At 35.3% G+C, this 27,410-nt stretch overlaps 1 protein-coding gene across 1 annotated transcript; it reads left to right on the top strand.

Annotated features, from left to right (window-relative positions):
* LOC146738069 (uncharacterized) lies at positions 1-26,525 on the top strand. Its single transcript, XM_085503544.1, has 3 exons — positions 1-1,275; positions 25,714-25,957; positions 26,458-26,525. Exons 1-3 carry the CDS (start codon positions 1-3, stop codon positions 26,523-26,525), a joined length of 1,587 nt encoding a protein of 528 aa, XP_085359670.1.
* The last annotated feature ends 885 nt before the right edge of the window (positions 26,526-27,410 follow it).

Here is a 27,410-nt window from a genome sequence, read left to right as displayed (position 1 = left end):
ATGACGAAAACGGCAAAAGAACTGGATCTGACATCGGACGAAAGGCGAGAATCTAGATTTCGACGAGATAGAATGGCCAAAATGTTGATTATATTGTTTCTCCCGATCTTTGTTATCATTATTCAGACCGGAGTGCAAGTGAATGAAGCAATCCGACATAAACACGATGCCCAGCATGCCCATGACGAGGTTAAAATCAGCGTACAAACCGCTGCCTTGGTGACAGAAATACAGAAAGAAAGAGGAATGACTTCAGTTTACGTTAGCTCCAATAGTAGCGACGCGTTGCAAACACTATTGGGATTTTACCAGGGAACGTACAAAGCAATCGATGACATCACTATTTGGCCAGGATCACAAAAAGATGGTGATGTTTTTGCAACAAAGGAAACATTCCGAGAGTTCTTGGCCAACCATAGATCTCAAGTTGAACCCGGAACGTATTTCAAACTCGAGATCGACTTCTACACTGATCTGATCCAGATTATTATCAACTGGGTGACCTCCAGCATCCATATGAACGCGCAGTGGGACCTATTGCAATCAGTCATCGCTTACGATGCCTTCTTGCGCAGTAAAGATGCAATTGGTGTTGAGAGGGCGTTAGGTGGGACGTACTTTGGAAAGGGTGGCTTCACGCAGGAAGAATATCGTTTTTTCTGCGAAGTGTCATCTTCAGCATCGACGTTGTTGAGCCTCAGCATGCAGCACTACGATCTTGTCAAAGACAAATACAGCGAACTTATGTCAGTGGAGACTGCTACGCAATTACGTGAATCGTTAGATTCATTGAAAAGCCAAATTTACGCCAATAACATATCTGGCTCGGACGTTATGCAGGGACTATACTGGTTTTATAATATGACATCATATATGTCAATAATTGGTGAAGTTGAGAAACTGGTAACAGACCAAATCTTAGCGATGTTCAACGAGCAAGTCAGCGATGCAGTCCGAGAAACCATTATAAGTTTTGTAATTCTGGCTTTGGTGCTGACAATCTGTCCTATGATAGGCGTGTGGTACGTTATATCCGTGAACCGAATGACGAGTGCTATCAAACACTATGCGTTGAATCTGACAACAAAGACAACCGAGCTGAGCAAAGAAAAGAAACGCTCCGAAAAACTGCTTTATCAAATGTTGCCACCGACAGTGGCCGAAGAGTTGAAACGCAACAACACGGTGAATGCCGAGTATTTCGAGAGCGTCACTATACTGTTCAGCGATATCGTGGGATTTACGGACCTTGCAAGCAGTAGCACACCGCTACAGGTAAGTGAACACATAATATACCCCACACATGTTCCTAATTATATGCTTTTTGTGTCTAGTGCAGTGTGGTATGATCCGAGATTCACTAACTAAAACACTACATTCCAATTTTATTTGATGTGCTGCTGGTAATAACATAACACGTGTCCACATATACAAGGGATCTAAAATCGCATGATCGTTTCTCATAACGTGTACAACTAAACTATTCACGCGTGACTCCAAGCACGTGATTAAGTGTACACTTGTACACGTAGCATGTTAATTTCCGATTTGTAGTCATGAGTGCCATGAATAATTGAGAGGGAATTCGATAATTGTCCACAATAGACCGCGCTGACGAGATAAACGAGACACGTGAACTACGGACGAGAGAATGCTGCTATTTGACGATACCATTTCATTGTTATGGATTGATTGTTTTCGACTAAACTCTCATTCGTGGGAAAGGGCTGTTTTACGGAACAGACGCGACAGCTGTATTCATTCAAGATGAATATGGCGTCTCGTGGATACCCAGTCCTGATTCAGAAACAAAATTCGAACGCTTGTTCGATATTTATGCGTTTTTGGCTTCGCACTTGTTAATGTTTCCGCTGCTCTAACACACGTGGAATTTATAATATAGACAAACCAAACAACGCATGATTATTTTTAGGGATGCTGTATAGATGTGTTTGTATTGGCTGTTTTATAGTATGTGACAACCCATTTTCGTTAATTAAAAACAAATGCACAAGTCATTGTTTTGAAACTCATGTTTTAAATAAATAAACAATCAAGAATCAACCGACCTCTAATAGTCACCACCATTAGCAAAATAAGTAACAGTCCCTCATATTCAGTACAAGCTACGCTTCAATCGCACACATATTCTATTCACGATCGTCCACATTTTTTTTAAATTCTCGCATTATTTCCGTTATTTGGCTGACTCGGGTGTTTGCAACAGTACAAACACGACTTCCCTAGAGTCATTCGATTTCAAATGTTCACAGTATATGATCTTGTGTCAGAGGGATATGTTGTCGGTAAATGATACTATAAGTACTATGCTTCGATATACCTGCAAAGTGAAAGTCTCACAGAAAACATAATAACTACTTGACATATTTAAATTAGAACATCATGAGCTCATTCGCACAGTTTAATGGCACACGTTAGTAAATAGAACGGGTATAACAATTATATGTCCTACGATGTATGATTTATACAGTGAGTACCCCCTCTCTAAGTCGCGTCTAACTTAGGAATATGTCGCAATTTCGGCTAAGTTGCGGGTAGCTGGATGGCTCTCAAAATCTATTGTGTTTGTCTACATTTTTTAAGTAAAAGAAATAATAATTCGTAGTATACTGTAAATACAGTATATGTGGATTCTGTCATTTTTTGTTGTTGCAAATTTAGCAAATCGTGCGAATAAAATACATTTTCAGTGATTAAATTCAGAAATGTTAGCCTTGTGAATCGTCAATGTCTGAAAGTAAACAACGATGTTCAAGTATCGGCACATTAATACAATAACAATAACAATAACCCAATTGCATATATATGTTTAGTTGTTGGTATAAATGACGATAATACAAATACTGAATATTAACCATACACGGATTTTATTATCATCGTTATAACATTTTCAGATTATGAACCTAAACGTATAATATGCCTATCACTGTTACTGTTTCATTGGGAGGAGGCAATCTTGTTCACCCGTCCTGAGTTTGGTTCGGATAAACATCGATTTTTCCATGATACTAGCCGGCGCATGCGTCGATAATCGTGCTTTAAGTCGCCACACAGCATCCTAGTGTATGTAAAATAGACAAAGTTTGAGCGCGCACGCATGTGACGACAGTTACAAACTGTAAAATACCGAGCTTGATGTGAATTCATCTCTCGTGAATGTATATATGAAACTGTGGCACTTATTGTCACATAGCGAGCTAAAACTAGGTGGGCATAACATATGTTTAATCATTCTTGTCTACACTTGAGCCAATCCATCGAATCGATATTCCATGTAGATTTACTACATGGAAGACAGTATGAATACTTGCGCAGCATGTCAATTGTGTATACGACAAACAGACACTTAATTTCCAGGTCCAGCAAGATAATTTACAACAACGTGAACACAAAATTTCACTAAAGCACATACTGAATCACCGGTAAAACCGGCATCTGTACAAATATTTCTCTGATTTGGTATTCTACGCAACTGTGATTTATTTAGACACCATACGACGTAAAACATTTATAAATATTTTATCATCTTATTAGATATTGAATATACAATACTATTATGCAAACTATATCTAGCCTAAAAATCTTATCTTTGAATATGAGGGGGCTGAGTAACTACATAAAAAGAAAAAACGCTTTTAGATGGCTAACTAATACGAATGCTAATATCATTATGATCCAGTAAATAGTAAATATTGGGAGAGGCAAATTAGAGGGGACATGATTTTTTTCAAATGTTCAAAATAATAGTAGAGGGGTTCTTTGACATTAACAATGTGTACCGATATGAAGAGGGTGGAATTTTGATTATCGATGCACTGGTAGCCGATATTCATTTTATTCTATACTCCTATGCACCAAATAAGCAGGTAGAATATGTGGCCTTATCAATGTTGGAATTTTGTTTTGGGGGAACTACTGGTATGGAATACAATGCGTACTTCACAAACTAAACAACTCTGATTTTGATATGAGAATGTTAGCCCTTTGGATAAACCAGTTACACGGCAGTACATCGGCTGATTTACAAAATTGTACTACAAGAACTGTGGCTAAGAGTATTGTGAACTATAAATTTATCTCGCCTCGATCTGACATATATTTTACTGTACTATTGAATATCTCACATTTGATGTCTTGGTTGCCAATCTACTAATTACCCTACTAATTTACACTCGTCTCAGAGAATTTCAACTCAAAATATTCTGACCACAAGTACAACAAATCCAAACCAAATCCTCCCATTGTGGGGTCTGACCTGTGTACTTTCTCTTACCCATTTGTTCTTACAATGCCAATGTATCCAAGATGTTTTGGAAAAATTTTATATGCTTCGGGGTGGAGAAGCCTGGCTTGAGGGTATTCCCGAATGCGCAACAAATCCTACTCTGGGGCGAAAATCTTACATGTTTAGTCAACTTCCTCCCTCTGGGAGCAAAAAGATTTACTCGTGTAGCCGGAGTTCATGGCATACACAACATTCTGGCTTTAATGTTCTTACATAAACACAGAACACAAGGCATAACATATTCCTGTTACACATATTACTAGGATGTCCACTTCGAGTCAAAGGCAAGCAAATAAATAAATAGTCCTGTGAATTGCTACGTCTGACGTCTAACGCCCTGGGTTGTCCGAGAAACACCCAGCAAAGGTAAAACGTACTAATAATTCATTTTATTGTAATGGACATGTGCACAAGTCGAACCATTAAATTTAATGTGTCAACACAAAGAGAGCGTAACGCGTGACGTACATTAGTAGACGGGTATATTATTGAAAATTATAATATAACTTCGCTCCTTTATAACATGCTTATACGAAAGCAGTTAATGATTACCCAGGGTCATGTACATGCGATGACATGGAATTATCAGACTGGCATGTGTGAACAGGTATTATGGAAATCACCGAGTCTGGCTTGTTAACAGCAATGCCGTTTAAATGTTTATACTAACAGGGGGAATTTACCCCGTCATTTGACTAATCTTCTCACGCCTATTCTGCCTGTGTTAGTTTACTCCCAGAGCATTACACGTTTACCATGTTTTGATATATTCTGACAAAAGTGTGCTTGAATTTCGGCGAAGAAGCGTGACGATTAAATTAAGAAAAGTGTATTCCATGGAATAATTCACTCATGTGAGAAATGTGCGTTCTGCTCCAAAACATTCAAATAATATAAAGTAGATTAATACGAAATTAATTTAAGAGCGATGGGGTTTATAATTAGATTTAATTCAAAATAAATACAATAATTAGAAAATGACGAAACCCCGAACATTTGTTTTTGCACAGTCCTTCCACAGGGACTGTGTTTTTTGTAATTATGCTTCACGTGTTTTTTTTTCCGTTCATCGAACGGCTTAAAGTGTGAAGGACAAATTATGTAAATTTAGTAAGGATCATAAATAATGACAGGATATGAAGCATAATTATTGACTATAATGAAATGACCTGACATCACCTAACAAATACCATCTTTCCTATTTGTTTTACCCATGCTTCGAATGTTGTGTGTTATCACGCATTTTAGTGAACTATACAATTACATACGTGGGAACACATTACTGGTAATAATATACCTTATCTTGTGGTGATATATTATTTCGGATTTTGTGCGTCAAATTGTTTGTCTCATTTAAACCTGCGTTGTTTACAACATGCATGTAGCCTTGGTAAAAATATAATTTCGTCACAAAAACGAACAACCACGCAGGTATGGATTTTCCCCCTAGGCATTTGGTATGAAAGCATAACATGCGGTTTTATTATATTATTTTTCTATTTCACTGCTTTTTCAATTAAAGTAGCAGCAGGGTTATCTTGTCAAATAACGATTTGTCGTCTGTTTGTCATCGCTTTTACGAATTTGTTGTGTATTACATTATATACTACACGATAGTCATCAATCTATTAGTAGAAAGGCGACAACAGTGGTATATCATATTGTGAATGAAAATCCACACCTTCCCCAAATATATAAGCCTATTTTGGATCCAAATTTGACGTCATAACAAGTCGTGGGCATGGAACGTATTGTCCCCCAAACCCTTCAAAATAACAGCAAATTTAACTCGACAAGGAGAAATGTAATGTAAAAGGTTATGTTTTTGTCTTCGTTGTTATCACTATGCCAGTACTCGCATAATAAATACCAGTTACAAATTCATATTTATACAATGATGTTTACTGGATCGACTTTTTTAGTAAAATTATATAATTTAGTAAAATTTGTTGATATATTTTATTGTATTTATATGGACCGATAATATCTCTTTTATTGGTGTATGGATGTACATATTTATTAATTTGCTGAACCTTTTTTGTCAAATATTATGCAAAATTGTTCATTTGCGAGTCACTTAACTATAGAAACTGTCGAACACATACGCAGAATGTTGTTTTACTAATAAAGATATATGGACAGTGAGGAAATTTAAAATTAATGTAACATCAACTTATATTGCTCAATGTATAACAGACGCAGGTTTGTGAGTTTTACATGAGATTTTATATGCCGTATTAATATTTGTCTGGGGGAATGACGACCAATACCGCTGTTATGCATTTTTGCTATTATGACTTTCATAAACACCGTTTTTGATCACTTTTAGTCACGCGAATGTTCTGTTAATTTCACATAATTCCCATACCGGCATAGGTCTGAAGATGGTGTCTGGTTTATGTTTCCAAGATATGACCAAATAACTTACGGACATACTACCCACACTCCATTGTCGGAGCCTGTCTGTAGAGAATGTGTAAATCACAGATTAATTTTAACTCGTTTTACCCCTGCTGCTATCTCAATCATTTTAGACTTTGGCAATTCTATTTAGGTGGATTTAGTAGACCATTGATGGCAGGATTGCTTTTTCAATTCTAGGTGGTGTGAATTCTCGACACGTCATTTTTGTTATTGCGTTGTAACTGAAATCAGCATTGGAAGAGTATGTTATTAACCTCTTGGTATTCTCAATGACTATCAGTTTTGTAAGCCCCAAAACCGTTCAATCAATGTCGTAATATTCAGTGCATATTCTTATAACTATCACCAACTTACACAGAGAAACAATGAGACACTGTTTAGCCACGTTTACGCCAAATCACTATACCCCAGATTCTGTGATTTTCTTATAAAGCAACGTCGCTATAGACGTAGATTCCCTGAAATGGTAACCATGTTATTGATTAAACTGGTAGTTGATAAGCACCACATGGGAATGTTCTCATCTCATGGCACTAAGCAATTAAATTGAAATAGTAATGGACACATCCATACCATTTTAATGATACAGAAGTCATTACCAATATTTGAAAACCGACCCATTTCACTCCATGACACGGTATATTAGTGTGTATCCAGTTCAATCCAGTCTCAGCTTGACAGGTTTTTGCGAGTACAGTATAATTGATGTTGCTATTTATCCAAATAAAGTGTTTATAGATTCAAATGATTAATTGTAAAGAGTATTGAATGCCTTGCCGTCCATATACATCAATGACGTAAAGCTATGCATAATAAGTTCAAGAAGTGTAGAAAAAATAGTGCTGATTGTTTACTCACTGATTAGGGGGAAAGTTTTAAAATCATTGCATAATTAAATAAAATATAGGTTATTCGAAATATGTGTGGTTGCTAGTCCTCTGCTAAAGAGTCATCATATGCAGGTAAGAGAGACTGCGTGCCGTGCTGACAAATGAATATAATTATTTCATAGCACAGGCATTCGTATTTGCTTTCCTGGTTATCGAAACTATTTGAATCTGAGACAGATAAACATAAGTTAATGTATCCATCTTCATCCACCAAATAAATAAAAGAAAGCTTATATCATCTATGCAAACCTAATCAATCAATCAATCAATCAGATAACACGCACGCAATTGAACATGTCATATGTAAGGGTGCTTACTCGATTAATTATCATTTCCAATTTTTCCCCGATTACTTCTATTGAAACATTTACGAAAGTATTAAGATTATTTTTAAACCCGATTATGATCGTTCGTTTTATAAACGACAATAAGAAAAAAGAAAGCATTTCCTATATGACGACGAACAAGGATATTCAGGAGATTCGCTGAAAAAATATCCAATAAACCAAAAAACAGTAAGCTGCTAATAATAACAAATTCAGATGTCACATTTGATAATGTTACACTAAATATTTTATTAAACTTATTGGATAAAACTGCATACAACACCTTTGCACCGTTGTTATCGTTGTTTGGACCCGATCTGTGCATTGTCATTGTAATGTACGTGAGGTATCATCGTCAGGGGAATGGTTGATTCACATTCAGGAAATTCAGTAACTATATAACAAACTAATGTAATATACTCCCGGCCTCGCTATCGCCATTGAATTACCATGCATTTTGTGGTCATGATATTGGAAACAATCAAAACTAGTTTGTATTAGATGAATTCCATCGATGCGTACTGAATGAAGTCAATGCGACATGACGTGTTCTATAGTGCTTGTAATCTCTGTGTTCATACAGGCAAAACACGATAGGAGATGGTTCATTACATTCCATTCCCAGTTATTAGAGTTAATTCCACACTCAAAAACAAGTTACCATAAAACCCATTGTGTAGGGTTTTTTGCAGTCAATTAACGTTAAGGCGGAAATCGCACTCTAGTCCAGTGGATTTAGGGTTTGACCCGGAATAAAATAGTACATTAGCGAATTTTGTTTCAAAAGTTGGATAAGGTTATTGAGAATGACCAAAAAAAACCCCCAAGCACTGATTTTACCTACCGCAGATATCCAACCATGCAATAACCTCTAATTACCATTGAAATGTATTACTGTATAGCTACAATATTTTAAAAACAATGAATGAAATATAAATCTGCATCTGTAACAGATCACTTCAACATGCATAATGACGTCATATACATGATGACGTCATTTCTGACGTCAGAAGTCCGTCGACCTTGTGAAGCCGATGTCTTTTAAAAGCTAGTCCTTCAGTCAATCTAATTTGATTTTTAGGTCAACCATGACAAAATTGCAACAGAAAGTTTCTTTGCAGATTTAGCAACAATGGACATCTATAAACATGATATCAAAAGTCTACCAAAATCGGACAAAGGGAAAGTTGATTGTTTTCAGGTATTGATATTGCCCATATAATGGAAATATTAAGCCATTTTATTGATGCAGTAAGACGTACATATACAAATGCATATGGGATAATAATGGTCAATATATCCACATATTTATCACACTTATCATATTTAGTCAGCCAAACATTTTTTGCGCATGGTGAAGCAAATAGCGCCCTCTATATACATGTACAGCGCCACCAAGTGGTGATATTTTCAGAAATATACAGGGTCTGGTATTAGTCTAGTTTCATTGGCATTTTGTCAATATAAATTCTACACAATATGAAAAACTCGATTATTGTTCATATATCATTTTCATTATTAAAAAACAAAATTTCAGAAATATTTGGGCCATATTTAGATCCATCATTCGCCAAATCAATATGATACTTTGCTGCAGTCGGTCTCCATAACTCGCACCTCCCATAAATTATACATCTGCATAAAAATATACAAATGAATCATGTTTATCAAAGTATATGTGATTGTATCATATAAAGATACAATCGTAATATATATGAAGTACATTTCACAGTTACAGGTATGTGGAATGTGGCAATGATCACATAATGAAGGGGGCTCATATCAAGGTTTGATGGGTAATATCAAAAGAGTGATTGGCAAGACTTGTGAGGTATCTATTATATCAACTTATCAAGTTTGTGGTAGAATGAGACAGTTTCAAACTAACATGATCAGACTTGTGTTTTGTAATACCTTCATTCTGTTTAGGATTGGTATGAAAATAGGTTGGCTGGTTGGTTGGTTGGCCAATCATCAAATCAAGTCAGTATAATTCTAAGTTTATAATATTATAGTTGATCATCATCATCATCATCAAGATCCAGATTGGATGAATTTCTACAGCTTACACATCTACATTTATCACACATGGGAGAGCATTTTAGTCCATGTTTTCTACATGTGCAACGTGTTGTTCGACAGTCTGCTTTACATTTACATTTACATCTGATAACTTTTAGTAATTTGTCAGGTGCAGGAGGCTTGTCAGTTTGGATAGCAAGCAATTTTCCCTTCTTCACTTTCCAGCTCCATTCTTCTGGATTAACATGATTTTGCCCTTTCCACATCAGAACCTGGTGGTATACCTGTTGACTATGGTAACCTACAGCTACAGATGTTGGTGGAATCTTCTCAGGCCCTACACATGTAACGCTTGTAGCAACTTTCTGAAAGAATTTTCCCATTGTGAGTGAATCCAATGTTTCATCGGACTTGCCATCATATAAAAGGACCAAAGCTTTTTCTCCTGACTCCATAATCACAATGTCGTCTTTTGAAGCATCATCTTGATCAAACACTGAAGCATGACATTGAAACTGCTTGTTGGTTTGGAATTTGTTCAAGGACAGACCCTTTCCTAAGTCATATATCCTGTATGTGGTGTCACAAGACAGCATGTATAAATAATATGTTTTTGCAAATAAGTGGTCCTAGTTTGTCTTTGGTATGTTTATATCCCACACTTTGACTTCGTTTTTTGTATTTCGCACTGCTTCTGGTTTTAAATACAGTTTGTGACTATTTAAGTTGACATGGTAGATCAGCAACACTAACAAGTCCGTGTCCTCACCTACAACTACCATTGGTGCATTGACAGCAGAGTCTACAGCTGTCATCACTATAAGGACATCTGCATCTTCTTCAGCATTTCGAACCTTGATTCCCCTTCACTTCCAGTTCAGTTCTCAGGATATTATGAACCGCTGCTTATTTGCTGCATTTGCAAGAAACTGTTGTTTCTTCATTATTCATAACCATGTCAGAATCAAAGTAAACACCAGCAGACATTTTCCCTATTGAACGCCTAAGATGAGTTGTGTCTATCTGGATAGCCATCAAAAACAACTGTTGATTCTTTACCATATTTGCGGTCAATGTAATCAAGGTAAAGTTTGCTGATGCCCTTATATGTTAGTCCTCGTGGCCATGGAATTCTCTGTAAAAGTGAACCTCCATCAATAACATACTTAACCTCAATGGACATGTAACTAGTAATGGGACCAACACATTTCCAGACTGCTTCGGCTAAAGCTGGCTTGTTTGCTTCCCGCATCAGTCCATCAGAGGCAAACAATGCTGATGGATGAATACACAGCTCATTTGTGAAAAGACTGAACAACTTGTCTGTTGATACAATTCCCCTTGCAATGGAAACAAGTCTTTGAAATATCAACTGGGAATCAACTTCATCTGCATCAAGCTTTAATGATGTTTTCACACAGCCTGTTTTTTTTAGTGAATGAAAAATCACTCACGCTTTTTTCAATCATAGACTTTATTCTTTAAGCACCAATAAACCTAGCATTATCGACATTTACTGTGTCATCAGCAACAAATCCAGTAGAGTTGTTTCTTGCACGAAGAAACTGTACTAACTCCATTAGGTCATTATGAGCTCTAACTTGCCTGGTCTTTGCACTCTCTTTGTGTTGCTCACTTGTGATGTAAGAAACACAAACTCTTGCATTGCACGATTGACTTCTGCAAATACAGGTGTTGATAGTAGCCAAACGGTACGTTGTATTTTTGACATACCTCTACCCCTTGTCAGCCCACTACTTGTTTTGACACTCCACATCAACACTTGTTCAATTGCAAGATCAGTCGATATACCTGCCCAGTCTTCCCGCCTAACCACATGGTATCCATTAAGGAATGATCGAAATACATCAGCATTACTTTCTGGCAGTTTTGACATAATCTGAAGATATATGTACACTGACTTTGCATAAAGATTATGACCAGATGCAGAAAAGTATGGAAACATGTCTGAAAAAGCTTTTAGATGGAGAGACCAGTTACTAGTTCTTTCAGCTTTAATGAACTGCTGGAGTATTTCAATTATCTCTATGTACTGTAGCCATAACTTGGATGTTCTAAGGAAAGCGAGTGATTCCTTGAATTGGTTGATTTTTTCTTGTATTAGAGTCAGTACTTCCTCCGAACAAACCGATTCTATCTCTGTCTCGTGTGCAAGCAGCCTCTCTAAGATGGTCCCTGCTTTTTTCAACTCATTTGTTGTATCTTCTGTTTGTGACTTTTTTGGATTACTGGAATATCTGTTAATTCACTAGCCCTGGATCTTCTTGGTAATGGAAGGTCATACATCATTAACAAAAGCAATGCATATAATGCTGCTTCCACTAAAATGTGACCCATAATAGCCCTTGTAATGGCCTTGCCACTCAACATATGTCCAGTAGCATTCTCAGCATAAATTGTCTCCAATAGTTTCTTAAGTCCAGATCCACTCATCAAATGTCCAATGCAACCCAGAAAACTCATCTGCACATGCAGACCATCCAGTATGAGAACAATATTCCTCACACTGCTACTTGTGGGCTCATTATGTTGGATTTCCACCACAAAGGCTGGTCTAAGGTGAGCACTGGTGATACATCATACTTCTTGGCTTGTTCACTGATGAAGCACATAGTTGAGAAGATACATGCTTCATTAGTTGATTTCATATCAATTGGCATGAACATTATAGATGAGACCCCAGGATGAGGACCTTGATGTACCATTTGCATAAAACCATTCTAAGATGGTCTAGATGGATGTAACAACCACGAGATTTTCCACAGAAGATCCACATTCAATGTATCATCACCTGCTATCAAACTGGGTAACTAGATATACTTTAATTTGGCCATGCCCTTTGATAATATTTAATATTGACTTTTGCAATAGAAACTATATCCTCGGATGTGACATGAACTTTAGGTGTGGTGTTGTTCCACAATATCCCTGGTGTTATGGTCGTTATTATGCCCATACCATGAAACGTGTTAAGCCCGTCATTGGTCTGGACATTATGGTCAACATTATCAGCTACATGTTGTATAAGATGTCTGGGTGTGAAACCAGGAATGTCAGTTCCTTGGTGCAAGGTGGCACTACGTTCAAACTTCTGTACCTCTGCATATGATGAACAAAACCCATGATTATGGAGAGAATCAATGAGAAATCGTGAGCCAAACTGGCGATGCATTTGAACAGCAAGTCCTATTTGTTGTAGAGTAACTATAACTCGTGGGTGAACTGACTGCATGATGGCCTGCCTAATGGATGCCACCTTAACATCAGTGTTTTTTTCCAACAAACATATCTTGAAGTAAAACTTTCAGGGTGGATGGAAGGTACTGAATTTCTTTCTCAGTGCATTGCATTTCTTCAGTGTTTGGGTGTAAATGACTAGTTGTGCTGGACGACTTTATATCATTTTAATAAGTTGTGCAGCCGTTTTAATCAGCCGATTTTTTTCGGATTCAGGGTCTTCATTCTTTGCACGATAGTGGAAATCATGTAAAATTGCTGATGCTGAGAAGTCTGGCTTGTACCTGTTGCATCCACTCATCTTCGTGGATCTTGAGTTTTGTTGTTGCAATGTTGTACGAATCTAAATTTATCACAAGCATAAACAAGACGCGTTTAGTACGCACAAAGGCTTCAAATCTTGGTAAAAGTTGTCATGTTTGCATTCAGAAAGCCTGAAGGTGTTCAAGCAAAGAAATTGCGACATAATTTTGTGCTACTTAAGGTTCGTCTGGTTGCCATATAAGGAAATCACGTGATGATAATCAAAAGTCAAATTTAATTTACAAACTGAGCAATTTATTATGATTGACAGTCATGCAAGGACTATATTAAAATAAGATTACTCTAAATAGAGCAATTAATACAGAAAGGAAAAAGAGAAGTAATCATAGAAAAGTGTTTATATAAGTCTTGCCATAACAATCTTCCTTGTGTAACAGGATTCAGCTATATTTTAGGAATAACAGGGTGTTTAAAAAATACCTGGAAATTACAAACGAGTCATTAAAAGTTCAAACAGTGCTTAGTTTCCTAGATGCTGGTGCTTAGAAATAAAGGAAAGATATTTTGTTATACCGATAGGTATCTGGTAAAACAAAAGATTGGTTGACTACTTGACAGGATTAAAATAATTGTAAAAAAGATTCTGACATCAGCAAATTTCTGTTCTATAACTGGCGGATAGTTACTTCAGTTTATCTAAATAAAAATTGTATAGAAAACACTAGCAATATCTATATGAAATAATGTGTAGGCTGTAAGTAATATTAATTACAAAATATAAATGTAAGAAAAATCTAAAATGTACGAAAAACACTAACTCTTACATCTACCCGTGTATTAGTTCTTGGGGATTTTTGGTAAATCTACAAAAGATTCCCTATCTTTTGATACCAAACATGTTAATGTACTATTTACTTCCCGGTTCGGCCTGTTTCAAAGCTAAATCCACTGGACTACTCGTTTGGAAATACTAAAAGCCACAATCCTGCATGACTAGATTGGACATTCGTTTTAAATTCATTTGCTAGAAGTTCACTTTGAAGCCCCTAAATAAAGTCTACTAGTTTAAAAACATTATCCATCACACCTTTTTATATATAAATGATTCGAGTCGTTACAAATACACAGTGCGTAGCATTTCTACACTGAAGACAACATTATCAGTTTTCTGGAATTACTTTTGAACAACATATTTGTCGAGTTTGGGTGATATATTTCTCAAAAACTGTCGGAATTCGAATAGGAACCAATTGTGTTTTATTAAAAGCTGATTTATCTTTAAAAGTTCAATGAACTCAAATACTTTCACATTCAGATACATGATTGATGATGATACTTTCAATCAACAATTTTGAATTTAGTGATTATCTTCTAATGATACTTTGATCTGTGCAGTCTGTGCCTTAAATTTGACTTTGAAGGCCAGCTTTCTACCAGACTACATGACAAAAGAGATGATCAATTGTGTTCACCTTCAATGCAATATCCCACTTTATTTACTTATGGGGTATACATTTCTAAACTCATTTGCTATGGTCATGTTATGCATATAACTACTTAAGTATTGTCTGCCTTCTTCCAAACTATTAAATTGAGTTGCTGGAAAAGCCTGGCACATATAATATGCTTGTGGTTTAATCAATAAAAGAGTTACTAAAATGATCCCAAATGGCACAAATATTACTCATCTGATGTAACTACTAGGTTTTCAAACTAAAATCATTGAATTATGGTTCAGTATGATTTATAATGTCACATGTATTATTTTAGAAACACCTGACATCAATTAACGTTTACCATAAGGTTCATATATTTTTTTCTTACTGGGCTGACATCCTGTGTATTTGCTTGTGGTTTGTTTGTAAGTCGTTTGTGCTATGCGACTTTATTTGTACGACTGTGCTGTGCTTTTAAGTTAGGTGATTTACAATTTGTACTTGTTTGTATTTGTCAATTGTCTTGTTTTTTTGTGTGAATTATTTAATCAATTGTTGTCAATGTGACTTTTGTTTTGTTTGGTATGTAATTTCTATTTTTGTCTATACAATAAAATAAAATAAGCTAAAAAATTAAATAAAATAAAATGCCTGTAACTATGGATCATTTTTATTTGAAAAATCGACTCACTTAAATGGTATTCTTCTAAAAGAATAGTGAACTTTTGTCTGAACACCCTGGGCAACAACTCAAATTAACATCGTTATTTCGATGTATGCCTTCATTATATTTCAATGACTCACTAAGTGATGTCCCAAGTTATACGTTATGTAGTGTCATTACCTCGAGATTACAGTTGGTATCATGCAGTTTCCTGACTACATTTACACCACACCAGTAAAAAATTATTTTGTCTGCATCATATAACTATAATTTAATTAATTGCATAAATTGATTACGAAGTTAATCCAGTAGACGTATTTATCAACCAACACACCAGACATTGCATAGCAAAGTTCATAGTTGTATTGTGACTTTTGGCAACCATCATATATGCAATCTCGGAAATTCCTCATGTTTAATAAAGAATAAAGATAAGGAAGAAAGTGTGTTTGATTGATATATTTGCCATTAAGACGTAACCTGGCAGTTACTAGGAATAATACTTCGGTTCAACTTTTGTATTAATATCAGCACGTATGAGATTACAACTGGATACCTTTCGCATCATTGATTGCATAAATTGAGACGAAGGTATCTGAAATCTTTATTTCGCACGCAATGGCGTACTAACGTCGTCGCAAATGTCGATAATGAATTGTAGAGTACCAAGTCACGCAGAGTTAATATTGCAGAAATTAATCGAAACACTGCTGTAGAATTATTAGTAAACAATTTATATTAGTCATCACTTGTTATTTGAATAATCATCAGAGAATTCGTCAGAGCAATGGTTTCCTCTTACAAGTTTAAGAGTCTGAACACTCCGGGTGGTAACTCATTAACATCATTATCTCGATGTATGTCCTCATTTTATTTCAATGACTCAACTTATAATCGCCGATGTTATATGCGGGCAAAACGTCATTGTCGAGCCAATATAATACTTTCGCTGACATTTTGTTTCGAATAAATCTTTTTAAATGTGTGAATGTCAAGATTAGAGCACAGTGACTATATGTGCTTGTGACAATGTAGTGTTGCCCAATTGTCAAATCATATATTCGTTCATCATTTCTGTCGAATCAAGGGTCTCGTTGCAAGTCACTATTGCAGTGCGTTTCAAATATTACATGTTGCATCAACGGTTGACCAGAGGTTGACACATATATTTTAGATTTTTTTAAAAGGTTTTAAAGCGATTGAGCCGCGGTACAATTCTATTGATTATTAAAAATATTAAATACTTATTAGTATACATGATTGCTTAGAATTTCAAATGGGTTTTATCTACGTTTTGGATCTTCAGTTGGTGAGAGGAATAATCATTGTAACCATTGGTTTTGAAATTTCAGACTACGTAGTAGGTGCTGGGTTCCCCAAAAAACTAACATTCCGATTTTTTTTAAATTGTGTATTGGTTTCAGATAATGATGATAGAATGTTATATACTCCACTTTAATTACGTGGCTAACAACTTATTTTTACACAGTGCTACAAGAGAACTAAACACACATTTAACAATCCCATACGCTCTTTCGTAGATAAACAAGGAGCCAGCATAGTGTACAGTTTTACACGAAACAAAGTTATACTGTAACACAAGTAGCTATTTAAATTTGAACTTTGGTGACCGATTGAACTATGAAACTCAAGTTGAAAGAATGTTTTATTGCAACATTATTCACCCAGTGACAATTTACAGGCATTTACGATAAAGTGGTTATAACTCCTATTTTTTTTAAAAAACGTTATTATTAGTAAATTATATGAAGATTCTGGCAGCACTTTCACAACCAAATTATACTTCACAATTCACGTAGAGTCTTGCAAATTATGCAGACTTTTTAAGCGTCATTGCGATTTTCAATTGACCGCTTTTAAACGTATACTGTACTTGTTGTAAAGCGTGAAGCCAAGACTGTTAACGTATAGGGATATGCGAAAACATAATTATAGGACTAACCAGTATTTATACCTTAATTCATATTTTATAAACTTAATTATATCATCCATCACACCAGACATTGCATAGCAACGTTCATAGTTGTATTGTGACTGTTGGTAACCATTATATATGCAATTCCGAAAATTCCTCATGTTTAATAAAGTATAAAGGTAAGGAAGAAAGTGTGTTTGATTAATATGATGCAATATAGACGTAATCTGGCAGTTACTAGGAATAACACCTCGATCCAACTATTATATAAATATCAGGATGTATATGAGATTATAATGGGATACATGTCGCATTATGGATTACGTAATTTGAGACGAAAGTAAAAGTTACCCCGGGTAAGCATGCCACGGACTTCATATGAAGGTCAAATCCACTGGGTGAGATTCGTTCACTTACATATGAACGCAGCTTGGTTAAGAAATTCTCATATGTGTCGCCACATGGGTGGATTTAGAGGGGGCCGGGGGCCTGTTTTTAACAACCAAGCGGGGCTTCGCGCCATCGGCGCTCGCGAACTTGGCCTTCGGCCAACTTATCACCCCCCTATTCCAGAATCCTAGATCCGCCCCTGCGCCGGGCCTTGGTGAAGCAAGGATAGCAAATTAAATTGCCAGTTGATAGAGTAATTAAGTGATTCAAACAACACATTATTGTCTCATAGGTGGATGTATGCATACAAATTATGCTAAGTCAATGATTACGTAACATTAATCACTTCTACAATCACGTGAATTCAAGTGAATCTCCCATCTACAATAAACATATACATAAATCGTTCTGCCAGTATTTATTCAGTGACCTGTAACAAACATGTTAGTTTGTCAACATATACTATCGAGATTGATCCTTGGCAATTCATTTGGCACACGTGTGCGCATGTGCCTTGACTTTCTGATACATACCAATAATTCAATGGAGATGATTATCTGTGTTGATCAGTATTGCGTCGAACTGATTATATTATTATAAGTGCCGCATGTGCCGCGTTAATCCATAAATAATTGTAATCATATGCATTGTCGAACAAGGTATTTAAAATATTCAATTGTATATACTAATATACACACACGTGTACTTAAATGGGCCTAATGGGCCTAACTTGATTGCACGTATACATTGATAGTGATAATAATGCATTCAGTGTTGATAAACCTTGTGGTAAATGCGAGAATAGATTAACTTATAATAACGTTTCGCAATTTCAAGCTAATTCACTTTCAGATCTTTAAAGCCCTAATTTGCTTATTAATGAATGGCGACATCGGAGATGCAGTGATGAACTGACAAGAGTGACATATCTGATGAGAAGTTTATATACAACCTAGTGTGTATTTTTCGTGCGAAATCTCAATTTGTTGTTACGTCACAACTTCTTGAACAGCAATGTTGCTTGCTTTGTTGGTTTTGAAGTCACACTACTTTTGAGCTGTTGTTGCTAGGCGACAGTCAACTATGCTGGAATTGTAAGCGCAGGTGCTGATAGTACGTACAATGCGTCACATCACAGAAACCAAGTTCCAACGCTTGGAACTATGTTATTTGACCGTCTTACTGTCATGGCAAATCAATACGCTATCACGACGTCAACTTGGTTTAATTGAGTACAATGACTCATAGAGCCAACATTCGTATGTTCGTCATAGTGAATATCAAGTAGTACGTTTTATCTTTCTATTCTGTGGTATATTCGTTGTAGTGATCAACAAAGTTACGGCGTTACTACATGACATCACAAACATCAAATCACGGCAACGTCACAAATAATCAGTATTTTGTAAATAGATTACACTCTGCATGTGCTTGCTACACCATGGCAACGAGTTCGATTAACGACTTATACCACGACAAATCAATTATACCAATACATGGGTCTAATCAAGTTTGGACAACTTTTTCAATATTTGAGAAAGAATCTATACACTTAGTCAATTTCTTCGTTCAGCAATGTCTGACACTATTAGTAATTAAAAGTGTTTTCCATTAAAAATCGGCATATGCGTGAACCGAAACTGTGGACATTATGATATGCACATGGAACACTGGACGATTATTGGTGAATATAAGCTATCCTTTGAGTATTTCTTATTTATTGGTGTGTTTCAAGCCGATATCGGTAGAATAAATCCACGAAAATATGCGTTTACGAACAACTAACGGTTATACAGAAAGCAGGGCACAGTTCAGCACAATTGGAGGCGTTTCGCAAGAACCAATCACAAAACTGGTTACGGGAAATGTGATATGTAACATTAAATAGCGACGAGTAAAATGTGAAATTCTTTGTGTCTCTAACTGTCTTTAAGTTAATTTCAAACATAAACAAAACACCCATTTTTATAGTCACAGAAAACTAAAATTCATTCTTTAAATTAACTTCAAAATAACTAGAAAATATCCACACACGATGCTCTGTTTCATTTTACATTTTGATATTTTTTTTCCATTATGAACTCCATATTGTGAATATATTATATTGTAACATATCTGTTAACATCTAAGTATACAGAACGGTGTTGATCGGCCCAGAAAGTTGTTTAGGGGTTGTTTGTAGCATGGAGCTCTACATACAACAGACACGCGAACTATAGTAGTCATGGAAACATAGAGTTAATAGTCTTAACGAGCAATAATCCGCCTAACTCGTTATTCCAGGAACACATTAATAGCTTGAATTACTTTAAAACGAGATCGCCATGTTCCTTTATCCCCCACAAATTGCATTTCTTCCCTGTAGACTTGTGATACTATATTTATCTCAACGAGTGTAGTAATTTTCAAGCATGTTGCAGGCATTCAAGTTCAGGCTCAAGAAAGGATACCGCATTTGAGACTGAATGAATTCGCCGTCATGCCAGTAACTGTTAAGGCGTAGGGGTCGTCACCTGCGCACGCGCGGTAATTGAGTCCTAAGCGACGATAACAACGCACGCTAAAACGCACAGGCTCATGGGTAGACGCTTGTTTGTAAACAACGATTCGCTATAGTCGTCTGCCACATTCGTAGGTAACGACTCACCCGCTTTAACTCAGATGTAGTTTACTGTCGCGGATGAATGTACCTACTAGTATTTTTCAGGCACATTATTTCCACACAGTAAGTATTCTACGAAATGTTTATACGCAAATATGTTATAAACCTATTTTCCTTTTTAATAAAACATTTTCCGGGCACCGGGGGGGGGCGCCCCTCCTCTCCCCCCATAAATGCTTGACCCATTGCAAATAATGGTGAGCAGATCCCTCCCCCATGCAAAATTTGGTGCCGCCGCCTATGTCGAAATGTGAACACTGAAATCAGAAATACACACGTAAGTGAAAAATGGCCGCTTGATTGCGTCGAATTCGCTAGAGGGCGCCATCTATTGAATTTCAGTTTTGTCAAATATACATTAGAGTTTACGGTACAAGGTGACAAGGAAACCATGTCAAATATTTATCTCTTGTATCCTATCGCTAATGATGTCACGTGTCACTCATCATAATAGTTTGAGTCCTACGTCATTATTTTCTACGGTCCTCATCACGTGACCGATTACTCGACCGTTTGTTTTCACATCGCATTTTATGTGCCTTGTGTACGGTCAGTTGTGTACATGCAATTGTGTCTAGAACAATAGTTTGGTGACATTTGGTCCTCTCTATGTTATACTTAAACAACAAAATGTCTTAAATAATCTCGATGAAGCAAATTTGCTAAATCGTGGTCACTGGGTAGTTACGGCATATAAACCACAATTACGAGTAAAGTGTTTATCCAGCGACACAATTATGTGATCATGATTTATCTATACTCAGTACTTATATATTATAGTCATGTATAATCCATGAAATCAGCTGATAAAAAACGTCAGTATTTATATAAATAATGATCAATTTCCATTCCGTGCTATTGCGTTTTAATGAAAAAACGCCTTGATCATGTATTGAATACGGTAACCATTTCAGATAACAGATTTTGATTTTATCAAACCCAAATTCAATTTGAAAAACGTGCATTAGTAATATACATACACTAGTATGACGCACAACACGTTTTTATTTCTAATCGTGAAATCTCGATATATATATTTCATATTTGAAATAGGTTCAAACGTGATAGTCAAGGTAGCATGATAATCGTTTTGCTAGAAAAAGGTTGACGATTGTAACAAAACCAATAATGGCCAAATCCTATCAAAACTATACATTTGTAAAAAACATTTGGCCTGAAAGTCCCGAAAATTATTGTTTGTGTGCGTAGATTTAGTTTGTTTTGGAGTCACATGACTCTAACAATAAACAGAAGCAGTAAATGATTTACATGAATACAAAGGCTAATACAAAATCAAAATACGACTTGGGAGCTAATATTCTCAACAACCAAGCAGCATGATCGTAGTATTACCAACCGGGTCGCTATTTGGATTTCACCGAACCGAGGTTGTTCAGAATCAAAAATAAATAAAACGGCATTTTTTGTGAATCTGTACTTTCAACAAGGCTATCTCTTGTTGTAACACACATACAATTAGTTAGGTTAATGATAAATAAATAATGTGAAACGTTAACATGAATGGAAGATAAACATTTCTGTTGATATTTCAGTTTGACAGTATTTTTGGTCGATTTCACGATTTCTTCCTCTGAAAACGGCAATTGTTTATATTCTATCATTAGGTGTTTGTAATTGGCAAACATGGAGGCTAATCATCAGTCACACCTACTTGAACTTCTTCTAGTTATGTGCAAAAACGAATAATGATAATTCAGTACTTACAAAATGTACCACGATGTAACATAAACGTGTGAATTTGATATGAAAGTAAAAAACATAATTTCTTTATAAAAACAACAACATTTTAAACCAAAATATACATGACAGTACATAAGGCAAATGCTAAAATGTGTTTTGTTTGATTTTGAAAAAAATAAATATTTATAAAAGAGCACATAAATACGAAGTTTTAGTCTATATGTCCACCCTCTATGAACAAAGGAAAAATCGTTCAGATCTCAGCCAAATAAAAAATTGCGTTTAGTGGTCTGCGTTGAAATAGATAACTATACCGTCTATAATAAAGTACAATTTCACGGAAACATAAACTTCACATTGGCGTGTTACTACCTCTCTGTTTGGTTTTCCGATAATTTTCTAATTCAAGAAATTCGTAGTAAATAATACTAGCATGTTAGCGCTACTAGTATGGAAAGCACTACTTTGAGATCATTACAAAAAAAAATATTTGCATTGTCGGAGGGGAAGATTTAGGAAATTGGTTAATGACAGATTTATTCGCAACTTCCTTTTAACAATTCGTAAACAAATGACCGTATGCATGAATGACGTCATTAAGCCATACAATTCTTTCACTTTGATCGCATCAAATTAAATTGTGTTTTAATTGATTATTCAGTATGAACTGGAAATAACAACTTCGCACGCTTAATTTGACAATCGAAACTAAGAGTTTACGATGTACTATTTATTTTGTTATCACGAACGAAAATCTGTTTTATCCTTGACCTGTGTATTAGTCACCCCCATGCAAATTACAATTATCTTATTGTAGTAGCGTGCGCCCAATGGAAATCGTGCAAATATTGAACACAATAAATAAATAAATAAATAAATAAATAAATAAATAAATAAATAAATAAATAAATAAATAAATAAATAAATAAATAAATAAATAAATAAATAAATAAATAAATAAATAAATAAATAAATAAATAAATAAATAAATAAGCTTCGTTAACTATAATTATAGAATTATAATATTTGGCAAACGTGGTGATTATGACAATTGGTGGTCAAGAGAAAGAGTATTAAAATGGTCTAGCGATTACCATATGGTATATCTATTCAGACTGACTTTTTGTATTTTTATTTGACAACCTAAACAGAATAGAAATGACGAACAATACAAACTTATCCTTGCCTGGTTTTGATCTTCGAAAATGTTGAATAACATCAGTTAGCTCAAAAACAGATACAAATGTTAACATCAAGTTATTTTTTAAAGTTTTTCAGACAAAATTCATAATGATTTTTTGGAGAAAAAATAACATTCTTGATATGCTGTAATACAAAAATGTATGTATATAATATTTGTGTGCGTTGATAACTTTGTTAAATACTGTAGAACACGTTGAAATAGCTGCATGCAATTTTAGCGGATTTGACTCTTGGCATGAATTACCAGAATCGTAATTTAGTGTCGACTATCTCCCTGTAAGAATATAATTTCTGTTAAACTCTGTTGAATTACAGATTAGCTAAATTAGCTAAAATACATGCTAGCTAAAAAGACATGTTTTACAGTATTGCCTACACAATTGATGCACAGGTGTATACATGCCTTAAATGTCATCTTCATTATCTATAGGCTTTTTAAATAGCATTGTTTAAAGGATGTAACTCATCCTTAAGACATTAAAAGGTTGACAGCTGATCAGATGATAGTCCATTGATGATTAATCCCCAGTGATTTTTATGTTTATGCTCCGTTTTACGAGACTAGTAAATTGAGGCAAAACTAATTTCGCATAGTGATAAATGTGAAATGTGTTACTATGAAATGTAACACGAAGCAAATACTCTTAATTTTATAAGCGTACTGTGATTTACCTTGAACTATAACCAAAACTGGGTGTACACAATGCATTTGTGTCTACCAGTAACGTCAGTTAGTTGTGTTCGTACCTCTTTGACCGCCAGCAAAGAATCGCTATACGTGACCACGAATCAGCAAGGGGTAGAGTAACATCTGAAATACCACAAGGTTTTTTTCAATGACATTATTATATGTGTTAAGTAGGCAAATATCTCACTTTATATGGACGATTCTTAATTATTCAATCATAATTAGTAAGACTGACTACGCATTCGACCATATCACAGTGTTCGTTGGCGAAAGAAACTGAAACTCAATATGAACAAATGTAATGTAATAAATATTATTCTTAAGAATTTTTAATTGTTAAAAATTACTTCTTTAATGGTTCGCCCAATGACAGAACTCTGTCCTGTGAAGACCTGTGTATCCCAGAATCTCAATTTCGATATGCACATTAGTGTTATTATTACCAAAGTGTTTAAACTACAAGGTCTCCTTGGGCGTGCATGTTCTCTTATTGGTGATATTAAGAGTTTTAAAGTCACTGTACATTTCTATTATGCGCAGTAACATTGAATACTGCTTTCATGTCTGGACATCGTCATAAAAATACTAAATAGTTAAACTTGTACGGGCACTAATTGAATTTATCAAATAATGTTGCTACACTTGAATCTCGTATGCATGTTCTAGACCTAATATTTTTATTCAAATATAATAATAAAATATACGACTCATCGCATTCTTTTCGTGTTTTAGGCGCGTTCTCAGAAATAATGTCTATATTAAATCGGGAATTCCCCAGTAATAATATAAGTAAATACTTGTTTTTAACACGTGTGCGTGAGCTTTGTTGACAATTCTTTGTCTTATGGATACCCTCTTTGCTTAAAAAAAATTGTTTAACTTATTTACTAGTTGTTGTTTTTTAGGTTATGATATTTTGTACTGTTCGTGTTTTTTGTCATTTATCGTTTGCGTGCCAATGCCTCGGGTGTTTTTTGACTAGGCTTGTTGTATGTTGTAACAGTAACGAATAACATTAAAAAAAACACTTTGCAATGCGGAAAGTTCGGGATGCGGAAATTATCGTTTGCGATACAGTTGAAATTAGTTGGATACCCACATTATGACCTAAAATGGGAATTTTAAACAGTAATGTTAGATCGTTGGATGGTAACTTATGCTAATTACACATTTGCGATATTCCCGCAATTGCCACGTGTAAGTTATACCAGACTGTACTTGTAAGGGCACTATACACATGGACTGACCTGCAACATGGACATTACCTCATAATATTATTCAAGGTCTTTTTCTCAATATATAAACTGCGAATATTATTAGATACGTTGCAACACTGTGGCATTTCCTACTCGAGTTCGCTCGATATGGCGGTTAAACTCATTCAATTAACCCACGGTTACTAACCGTGATTAACCCAATAACTTTTACTATTAACATTAGCACTACATTATAATTGTTTAATATGTAATAGTATGTTTGTTTGCCGTTTGTTTGCTTTATTAATTTTGATCAGACTTTAAACTCTGTAAATTTGTTTGTGTAGGTGGTCGACTTACTCAACAATCTGTACACATCATTTGACAAGCGGATTGATATGTATGACGTATATAAAGTAGAGACGATAGGTGATGCGTACATGGTAGTCAGCGGCCTGCCACATCGAAACGGTATCAAACACGCACCGGAAATTGCAATATTGGCGATAGACTTGCTTATCTCTATTCAAGACTTCAGTGTACCTCATCTGCCGGAGGAAAGACTCCTCCTACGAATTGGAGTACATTCAGGTAAATAAGGGGTCGTCCCAATACATGGATATTACAGTAGCAGCATTGCCATTGGTTAATCACGTTCTCATTTTGTGTTCTATACTCTATATTAAAACCTTACACCATGTGCGTTCTTGCTAAAGATAATAGGCCCCTAGGGCTGGCAGCACATTGGCAAACCATACCCCCTATTGCGGACGCAATGTAAATTTAGTACCCCCTAGAGCTAACATATTGAAGAAAAAAACACACACCCTATTACAGACATGTTTTGAGAACATCCTACTCCTATTGCGAGCATTCGCTGCCGTTTTTACACTCAAGTGGAGTGTGATCAACTCAAACAAGTTACTATGTATGCAACTCCTGTTGGTGTCATTCGTTGTTTGATGAAGAAAGATCAGAACTATTGACATGATTGTGAATATGATCATTTATTTTATAGTTTAATACACAATGCACACAACTTTGCCATGATTCTTATTCCATCATATACCATTACGCAATTTTATGTTCAGCTCCGAGTGACTTTGGCATGAATACAGGGCAGAAAACCCAGAAAAAAGCAGGAGCTGAATACGAATGAGGCCGAGGCGCGAAAGGAGTTTTGGAAGTGTGGATGACTCCGGCGGATGACTTTCTGTATGCGGCTTATTGTAATCGACGAACGAAACGAAACAAGATAACACACATAATGAAAATTAAACTGTAATCAGGGAAAATGGGTTTTATACGCACAATATTTACAAAATATTTGCCGAAAATAATAATATTTAATACGTATATGGCTCGTTTCGCTAATTACAGATAATCAAAAATCTGTAATCAGCGAATACACGTACAATATTAACAGCCATCGGTTGAAACTTGACCAGTATATTCACCTTTCAGTAGTGTATATATAACAACATAAAACATTTGCCGAAAATAACAATATAATCAGTAAATGGCTCGTTTCGCTAATTACAGATAATTGAAAATCTGTAATCAGCGAAACAAGGGTCTGACACGTACAATATTCACAATTTTCGGTCAAAACTTGACCAGTATATTTACCTTTCAGTCGTGTATATGACACCATAAAACATTTGCCGAAACTAACGGGATTTTAATTAGTGAATGTTTAGTTTCGCTAATTATAGATAATTGTTTTATGAAGTTTTATACACGACTGAAAGGTCAAGTACCTGTAATTAAGATTATTTTGTATTTTCTTTAATTTTGTATTTTCTTTCTGCTTCTTTTTTCATTTATTTAGTATGTGCTTTTTCCAATAATTTTATTGCAGCTCCTAATTAGTGAGCTCCTGATGTAAAAGGGTAAATAAATAAATACAATACAATACATATTGTACGTGTAAGAACCTTGTTTCGATTTGTGATTATCTGTAATTAGCGAAACGAGCCATATACGTATTAAATACTATTTTCGGCAAATATTTTGTAAATATTGTGCATATACAACCCATATT

This window comes from Saccoglossus kowalevskii, chromosome 9 (genome assembly GCF_978046115.1).
Source record: "Saccoglossus kowalevskii chromosome 9, keSacKowa6.1, whole genome shotgun sequence".
NCBI lineage: Eukaryota > Metazoa > Hemichordata > Enteropneusta > Harrimaniidae > Saccoglossus > Saccoglossus kowalevskii.
The sequence above is the reverse complement of the archived record's forward strand: the minus strand, read 5'-3'. Positions and strand labels throughout refer to the sequence as shown.

Bases quoted from the DNA above. Each gene is read 5' to 3' on its own strand.
- LOC146738069 (XM_085503544.1), top strand. From the start codon at position 1: ATGACGAAAACGGCAAAAGAACTGGATCTGACATCGGACGAAAGGCGA. The intron at 1,276-25,713 runs GTAAGTGAACAC...TTGTTTGTGTAG, and splicing joins GCAGTAGCACACCGCTACAG to GTGGTCGACTTACTCAACAA. The intron at 25,958-26,457 runs GTAAATAAGGGG...TTTTATGTTCAG, and splicing joins ACGAATTGGAGTACATTCAG to CTCCGAGTGACTTTGGCATG.